Raw genomic sequence first — 9,146 nt, forward strand, 5'->3', positions numbered from 1 at the left:
TGAATTAGCTTCTAGATAATGGCAATCGTGAAGTGCATAAAGAGAGTACCTGTAAAAATTTGCGCCCTGGAAGGCACTTATCAAGTGCCAGGAACTTTGTAATGGGACCACCTTCCCCATGTTGAACAATAGCTGGGAATTTGCAGTGGAGATGAGCCGAAAACCAGTATGGTGGTTTCAGTTTGTCCAGCAATTCTGCAGCAGCTTTACTTCCCAGAGTTCTTTCCTGAATCTGACAATGATTTATGTAAAAGATATATGGTGTTAAATAAACAACAGCAATAGAAAGCCCAGCCAAACGACTAAAACAATTAAGCTTACTCTATTAACTACCCTCCATTTAAATTTTCCACTATATTCATTAACTGAAATCATGTGAGGCCTCTTACTCAACTAATAAAGAGAAGACATGCTAAAGCATTTGGGACGTCACAACGATCATCATCATCATTATCTAAGGTTTATCCCAACTAATTGGGGTCAGCTACATGAATCCTGTTCCGCCATTCCACAAGGACCATATCTTTAGTTACCATAGTTGGGATGTCACATCAACACCACAATCAATCAAAGATTTAGATGAGATCAACAAGATTGCCATCAGATATATGGAAAAAAATCATTGGCGCTACAGAAATTTTATTTAAATGAAAGGATCATTGAACATCAACTATCCAACTTAATAGCTTTAACCAGGGATTCTATGAGAATGTGCTATTTTATATTTACAAAGCAGTCTAAAAAGTGCGACCCTTACATACCTGACACTACCTCTTCCTTGAGAAAAAACAAGTTTCTTCCAGATTCCATTTCCGTAGTGATACCAACAAGGTTAATATGTGAAATGAATATATAATTGCTTCCTCAAAAGCGATTCTATGCATCTAATAACACCAATCATATAGAAACCAAGTTTCGGTATCTCTAATGTGCCCTCTTGTAGTGGCCTGCTCATAAAATCCCTACCATAGTTTTTATTGTCCGAGCGCTATAGAACTGTAGAACCCTCCCTCCATAAAGTGTTTTAAGTGACACATGGGATTTCCAATCATCAATCCGGATGATTCATTCAATAGTACCATTGAGAGCAAGCCATGGTGCAAGAATCACAACAATCGGATGATCCGGGCCAATTTGTGACAACCATCTATTGTTTATGAGACAGATCACACAGGTAGAATCATCAAACCAAAGTGCTACTTTGGAATCATAAGCAATACAAAGTGGGATCTATAAATAGATGTTGTTTCAAGATGATGATTTGACCTATTTTGTTTCTACGCTCAATCTTGGCTGTCCATTTTTCATGCTATTGATCAGATGTTTAGGATAATCTGATTGATGTGATTTTTGCAACATGGCTTGATCCTAGTAGAATGAATGAATGAACAATTCAAATCAATGACAGCTCACACCAAATATCATTCAAAAGCTCTAGGGATGTTGCTAACATCCCCATGAAGGTAAGGACATTAGCAAAACCACAGTGTGCGCACGCGCACATGCATACAAAGCATGCTCAATGTTAAACAAGAGAAATGTAGCATTTGAAGTTTTAACTATAATGCTGGCTTTTTTCTTTTCTTTTTTCCTAGTTAAAGGTTGTGATCAAATAGGTCTATTCCTCACAATAAGATGCAGATATGGGTGGGATAAATAGAGACACTTGGATCTGAAAATTATGAGTAACTAGTAAGTCGCTAAAAGATTTGTTCTTGCTCTATTGCACAACCCTCCATTTGGAGTTTCCATTACATTCATCAAGTACGTGTTGCTCCCAAGTTGAGGCAACTAAAGGGAAGGTACGAAAATGTGTGTGAAATACATAAAATCAAGCCTATTTGAGACCATACCATCAAGAACTCTATAGTTGTTATGGCACATTTGCTTCAAATGAGATGCACCTTGAACATCGGGTATGACAAAAGAATGATAGTATTTCCAACTAGCTTGATTGAGAAATTCATTTCATAAGATCACAATTTTGTATTGATGTGCTCTAGAAATGTGATCACGGTATGACATAATTACCTCTTTCTCGAAAAAGGGTTTTTGACGAACAAGTTCCTTCCAGTTTCCATAGTCAGTGATGCCAACAGGCCAATCATGCGAAATGAAAATATCGATTGGTTCCTCAACTTGCATGAGCTTGTGCACATCGTACTCACGCACGTGATATATAGACCGAATATCACTCTCGTTATAAGGAGCCCTCTCAAAATGTCCTGCTCATGAAACACTGAAAAAATTTTGGATACACCAAGGGTAGTAGAATCACATGATAAGTACCATGTAACTAATCCAACAATCCATATGCATCTTGAATGTAAATAAGGCAATGCAACATTCAAAGACTTAATTATCAATCCCTTTTTTCACTATAATACATACATGGATGATACAAGAGTTACGAAATGCAGGGATGATTTTAAAAGAGGGTGTAAAGGCCTTTAGTAACAAAATAAAAGATGAAAGAGAAACCATGTGAATGATAAGATTAACTTGCCTAGAGAGTAGTGCCGTGCATTATAGATTCCGGATAGCCCACCAATGCGGATGTTGCCAAATTTGATAACTCCAGCAAAGCCCAAGAAATATATGTTAGGTGCTGCCCATCCTCCATAGTACCTACAAAGGCAGCCAATGAGTTGAGTGCATTACAACATAACCCCAGAAAAATCTAAGAAATCCAATACTTGAACGAAACCAGATAAATTCTGTCATCTATAGAGAAGTACACTCCACCAATAGAATTCGTACTTTTTTTAATAAAAAAGATAGAAAGAATTCGTACTATAAACATAAACCAGTCAGAAGACACAGAACCATTAGGCACATGCCAAATCAACATTATAGTAAACTCAGGAGACTTTACAGTAAAGTAAGAAACTGAAAGATAATGGCCACTCGCACAAAAAGCAATAAAAAGGAAAAAATAAACCAACTAAACAAGATCGATGACAAACAATACCAAAATGCAAAATTTATAGCTTACGATGATGGTTTAAGCAATCATCATCAACAAATTGGGGCTGGCTACATGAATCATGTTCTGCATTCGACTCTATCACAGGCCATAAGGGGCGCCCTAGCCACCTTTGCCCATGTCTCACTGCACCCAGGTTCCGATGCAGCATGTTACTTATAGGGAATGCCCTAGGCATCTAAGTGTGGTGATTAAAGTACAAAGAGTTGACTGCCAATAGCACAAAATTTAAGCATATGCATTTCTGATTGTTACAGCCATGGATTTGAACTTTAACATACTTCACTAAATTCACTCCAATACATAGACAGTGCATAGAGTTTACAGCCACCATATCCTTACGACCCATATCGTAACGGTAATGGTGGTGGCTGTTATGGCCTCCATTACTGTTACGGAATACCATGAACTTGCTATATAATAAAAATTAGAAGACAAGACAAAAGCGTACAATCTAAACCTTCATAGCTTTTGGTTTGTGTGTATTCATGGTGCATGCTTTTGAGAATAATCCACCAGAAATTTGTGGGTAAGTAGGGAAACTGAAGAGAAAACCAAATGAGATCTGAATGATTGTAAATGGTACTTTCTATGTTTCACAGTTAAATAAAAAGGACAAAGATTTGCTTGAGACTTGCTTGTAGCTAGTTGCTATTGTACTCAAGGCACCTATGGGGTATGGTGCCCTCCTTGTAGGAGGGACTTATCTGATGAGGAGGCAAATGAGTTGTCAGACTGTTGGAGTGCTTGCAGCATTTTCACCAATCTTTGTCTTCATCGGATGCCCCGGTTTAGAGTGCCTATCCATCGGGTAAATTTTCAGTTTGAACTTTCTATAACTTGACCCATAGAGCTTCATCATTTCCAAATCAGGATTTCCTTCACGGCCTCTGGTTTTATGGTACTCCATCTAAGGTGGCGACTTTCGCTTGGTTGGTGGGAAGAGAGAATATTAACCATAGATAATTTTTAGAAACGTTTGATGATACTTCCCAATGTTTGCCTCATCTAAATAAATGAGGCGGAGACGATAGATCATATTTTTCTTCATTGCCCACTAACGAGGCAAATTTGGTCTGGGTTTTTGGTATTGTTTGAAGTTGCACGGGTTATGCCTTTTACGGTCACCGCACATTTTTGGGCCTGGCAAGATGGGTTTCTTGGTAAGGTCGAGTTATCCATATGGCTCTTGGTCTTGCTAGAAGTGTTCTAGAACATTTAGAAGGTGCTTCCTCAATAGCAAAGGCCCCTGGGAGGAGGTCTTTTGGATGTCTAGAAGAGATGTTCTAGATTGGGTATCCGGAGTTAAGGATGTTAATGATTGTAAAATTGTCTTTGCTTAAGTTGTAATTTGGGGTTGTATTCTTTCCCTTAGGCTCGTTTGGTTTTTGTTGCTTTTTAATAGTATTGCAGTACTCTTCAAAAACCAAAAACTAAAAATAAAAAGGACACAAGGGGAGAAAATACAAAGGTTTAAAAAGAAAAGAAAAAAAAAAAAAAGAAGCATCAAGAGCTAGTTTGAAGGATTGGCCATGTTTCATGACTGTGTATGACAGCTTCAAGGCAGCACAACTGGATTCAGTGCCTTTTTTTTTCTTGAAGAGCTGAATTCATTTATTCTATCCCCCACAAAAAACAATAGCACATCCCACTGAAAATTCAAATCATCACTAGCATCCTAACCTTGTCAGTTGCCACAGCTATTTGTGGTCAACATAACGCATCCTGATTCGCCAATGATTCCTAAGGCTCTATTGTCGGTAATCTCATTACCTTGATCCAAGTCCATAGTCAAATCCAGCAAATTCCCAGTAACCGATCAAATCATTCAAAGAAAACCAAACTAAAATGATATACATGTTAAAACTCACAGTTCCCACAAGTAATTCGATGCCTCGTGATTCCCGCCAATGAACACAGTGGGAATAGGAGCTACTTCTTGTCCAGAGTAGTACTTCCAGAATGAGTTCATACTGCGGTACTTGGGTTTGACATTTAAGCTCTCCAAATCATTTTCATTCCGAACAGCCTGCTCAAAATAACAATACTCAGCCAATGGTCAGCCAATGGTTGCTCCATGTACAACTAACCAAATGATGAATTCTCGACAAAGAATTACAGGGTCCCGATCATCCATTAGGAACATGTGTACTGTCCATACTAATGCATCCAATCTGTGTAAGTGGGCCAATGGTTCAGTAATCCATGTTGTTTAACTGATGGGGCCCATTTTGGTAGAGGACTACTCCAATTATCTTCTAGATTGGAAGATTGCAAACCCTTGGTCAGTAGCCTACAAGTAGATGGTTGAGGACAAAAGCAAAGCAATGGTCTGGTGGAAAGGGCCAAACATCGGATGATGACCATCAGACAAATGGCCTGGATCAACAAACAATGGGCCTCAACTGTACAGACTAGGAACATCAGTGCACTGTACATGTCCCAGTACATCAGGGCCCCACAACCTCACTCAATACTCATACAGAGTATGAAAATTTACAGAAATGCACACAACAATTGTACGAGTTCATCCGAACAGTCCAAACCATGGGCCCCACTGTTGATAGTTCATGTGCCAGAAACAGCATCGCCCATGCATTATTGGCAAACATTTCAGAATTCAACAAGTGAATGCCCACTACAGCTCTCCAAGCCAATGCCTCCATCTACAGCAGGCCCCACAGCTTGAACGTTGAGGATTGAACTACAGAACAATTGCACAGTGACCATGCATACCTCACCCCCTACATTCCAATCGTTCTGGGGCAAATCGGGTCGGTACAATTCTGGGGCAAGGACAGGCGTACAACGGGACTTGCGCAGATTGGATGGTGTGGATTGAGGCAGATGTGTGCCACGTGTAAATGAACTAGTATAAAAGAGAAAAGGAAGGGTAGGGACCTGGAAGTCGCCACAGCAAAGGAGGAGATCGATCTTTGTATTCTCCACCTTCTCGAGATGTAGGAGAGTTGAATATACGTCATCCAGCTCTCCGTGCATGCATCCTTCTACTGCTATCTTTTTTTCACAGAAAGAGATGAAACGAAGGAAATGAAAATACTTCCAAGGAGAGAGAGAGAGAGAGAGAGAGAGAGAGAGAGAGAGAGAGAGAGGTTAGGCGATTTTACTTACTCTCATGCTTTTCGTTCCTGTTGCTTCTGCTGCTGTTGGAGTGGAGGTGGGATTGGAAGAAGAAACCCTAGAACGTTGAAGAAGAGGAAATGAAGAACGGCGCGTTTCGGAGCCGTTAACGGCCGGGTTCATTCGGGTCTCATGGCACCAAACCCGAACTAACCTGCCTTACCGGGTCCGGGTCCTTTCGGCCGCGGGTCACGTCCTTGAAGAGCCGTACTATACTCGGCTCCCCATGGTCCACCCAACGAATAATTTCCAACCTGTTATCCAACCCTTTCAATAAGTTAACCCATCATGAGGACCATATAAAACAAAAATCAGCTCTATCTACTCATCAGGTGGGCCACACCATGAAAATAATGTGTAGTAGCTATTGATAAATAATGTGGACCACTCAATGAGTATATATGGCAGATTTTTTCACAAGTTAGTCCTCGTGATGGGCAACCTATCGAAGATGTTGGATGTCGCAGACACATGAAAGCTATTGGATGAGACCCTCAAATTACTATAGATAATAATGCTAATCTAACTAGCCCCCACATGGTTGGAACCGACCCGACCAGATTTTAACCAGGGTCCATAATAATGGACCTACCCAGGACCATACTCGACCCCTAATTTTCAACACTGCTGAGACCTAAACGCTACCCGATTTTGGCATTAGGCCTATTAAAAATGGGTCCAGCCCATCAGGCCGGGGGTATCTTGAAAGTTGAAACTGGGCTGGCCTGGGCTCGGCTGGGCTGGGCTGGGACAATGCATCTAATCATGGATATCATCTGGCTGAAAGTTGGGTGGGTTCAACCCAACCGACTAGTGACCAACCCAATATTGGCTTGGGCTCGGGCATGATGTATCGAGTCTGATTTCAGGGTTGGGATATACAAACACCAGCCCGATAAAACTTGTGTCGGAGTCAGGTTGAGGCCTCGGGTTGCCCAATCCAACTCGAACCCGATTAATATATAAGTTACTTATAAATTATAATTGAACGTGGATCATCTTCTAGATAGATTTTGTGCTACACAAAACGACTTTTAAAGGAGTAGTTGTCCTCTATTTTAGCTTGTTTGTTTTAAAAAAAATAAAGTTTTTTTCCATAAATTACTACATATATGATTAATAAAATCACATATACAAAAAATAAAACATGTATTGAAATATAAAAGATTAATGTAATAACAAAAATATTAGCATGTATCCACCCAACCAACTCGTCCAAGCCCACTTGGGTTGGGCTTGGGTCAAGAATTCCTAACCGGATGTTGGGTTGGGTTGGGTTGGGGTTGAGGTATATGAACCTTGCGTTGGGCGAGGGTTGAACACCAACCCCTCCCAACCCACCGGACTTTCTGCCCTGATATCATCCCAAGCCATGAGCTAGAGGATATGGCTTCAAGGCCCAACTCAGCTAGTGAACTAAACCGAGCTGGACTGTATAGGCCCACAGAATAAAACTTAGCCCACTAATGCTAAATTAGTCGGCCGAGTCCTTATTTTCCATACTTGGACAAATGCAAGTTTATGTCTGGGCAATTAGTTATATGGCTTAAAATTCTGCAGTTATCCCACTTCTAGTTGTTAGCGCAATTCAGCCTAGTATTGGATAGATTCAGGCCCATCCAGCAATAACATCCAGTTTTTAAGTCAAATCTAGGGGAGTGGGAATGGGTCTGGTTGCCTGGCCAGGTAAGTCTTGGGCCCTATAGTAGCAGGACCAGGCCATTGATGAATGCTTCAGGGAGACATGCCATGCAGCACACAAGTGTAGATCTTGTCCATGTTGCACACAAGTATGAGATTTAGTCTGTCCATCCCAAGGCTCATGTGCAGATGCCTTGGATTATAAAGCTTAGGCTTATCCACTCTGTTTACACTCATTTTCGGTGCCTTGACGTGGAACAATGTAAGGTCATCATTTGTCGATGGTAATGAGTTGGAACTAGCAGAAATCATAATCACACTCGGGAGTATCTTTAGTTGGTATTCCTTCAGCGTTACATGTTCCATTAATAATACAGAGGTACAAACCTATGCACATATCCTTAAGAGAACAAATTGATGGATGCCACATGACTATGATTTAATATGTCTTAACATGTCTATAAAAGACTTGCCAAGAGGTCGGATCTTATCATGTATCCGACTATGGTACACCTAACAAGATTGTTTCTCACAATCATTTCAAAATGAAAGAGTTTTTAAGAGACTTTTGGAAAGTTTGTAATATTCAAGAAGGTACCAAACATTAGAAGATTGGATCGACATCCGAGTAAATCCAGCTATGGATTGGTCTAAATTAGGAAGGACAAACACTTCAACTAGATTGCGTCCTAATTCCTTACATCAATTGGAATTTTAAAAAAAATATATGAGAGCCCGATGGCATGATCCTATGGTTGTGGTTCTATAAAGCTCTTTAAATTGGTAATCCTAAAAAAAAAAAAAATTTATAGACTTTAAAGCAAAAAGTAAATTTCGATCAAAGAGTATATTTAGTCATTTTTTGCTCATGTTGCCTAACCGCCTGTGTTAGATTGTAACAAAATCTATCGTGACATTACCAACAATAGCATTGCCAACCACGATATTTCTAATTAAATTATATAAGTCGCCTGTTAAATTTCCTTTTATTGTTACCATTGTCCATTTAACAATTTTCAATCGACTCTTTTCACCAGAAAATGTATAGTCATTTTTACTGAACTTTTTCGATGATAGAAGGCTCTTTCGAAAGTTTGGTATGTGCTACACATTAGAAATTGTACGTGTAATATTATCAAACATAATAATTTTAATGTATCCAATCTCTATAATTTTAAATGTATTATTATCATTTATGTAAGCTACGATACCATTACATAACTAACATACGTATAAACAATTTCTGTGTTGAGTTATACGTTAATCCCCTGGATCTGCCATCCATTGATGGTTCAGGTTCTCTCGAGGAATTATTACTGGCAACGAGTATCTGTCAACACGTATATGTCATTGGATGCAACCCAAGGTCACGTCAAAT

At 39.7% G+C, this 9,146-nt stretch overlaps 1 protein-coding gene across 1 annotated transcript in view; it reads right to left on the reverse strand.

Annotated features, from left to right (window-relative positions):
* The window catches only part of LOC131228974 (lariat debranching enzyme), a 28,865-nt gene extending 22,586 nt beyond the window's left edge, over positions 1-6,279 (reverse strand). The window contains exons 1-6 of the mRNA XM_058224818.1: positions 6,119-6,279; positions 5,888-6,004; positions 4,858-5,015; positions 2,507-2,628; positions 2,032-2,225; positions 50-232 (exon numbers count right to left, since the gene is read on the reverse strand). Coding sequence (XP_058080801.1) covers positions 50-232; positions 2,032-2,225; positions 2,507-2,628; positions 4,858-5,015; positions 5,888-6,004; positions 6,119-6,250 — 906 coding nt within the window. The 5' untranslated portion in view covers positions 6,251-6,279. The remainder of the gene's footprint in view (positions 1-49; positions 233-2,031; positions 2,226-2,506; positions 2,629-4,857; positions 5,016-5,887; positions 6,005-6,118) is intronic.
* Positions 6,280-9,146: the final 2,867 nt, after the last annotated feature.

The sequence above is a fragment of the Magnolia sinica genome, chromosome 16 (assembly GCF_029962835.1).
Source record: "Magnolia sinica isolate HGM2019 chromosome 16, MsV1, whole genome shotgun sequence".
Lineage (NCBI taxonomy): Eukaryota > Viridiplantae > Streptophyta > Magnoliopsida > Magnoliales > Magnoliaceae > Magnolia > Magnolia sinica.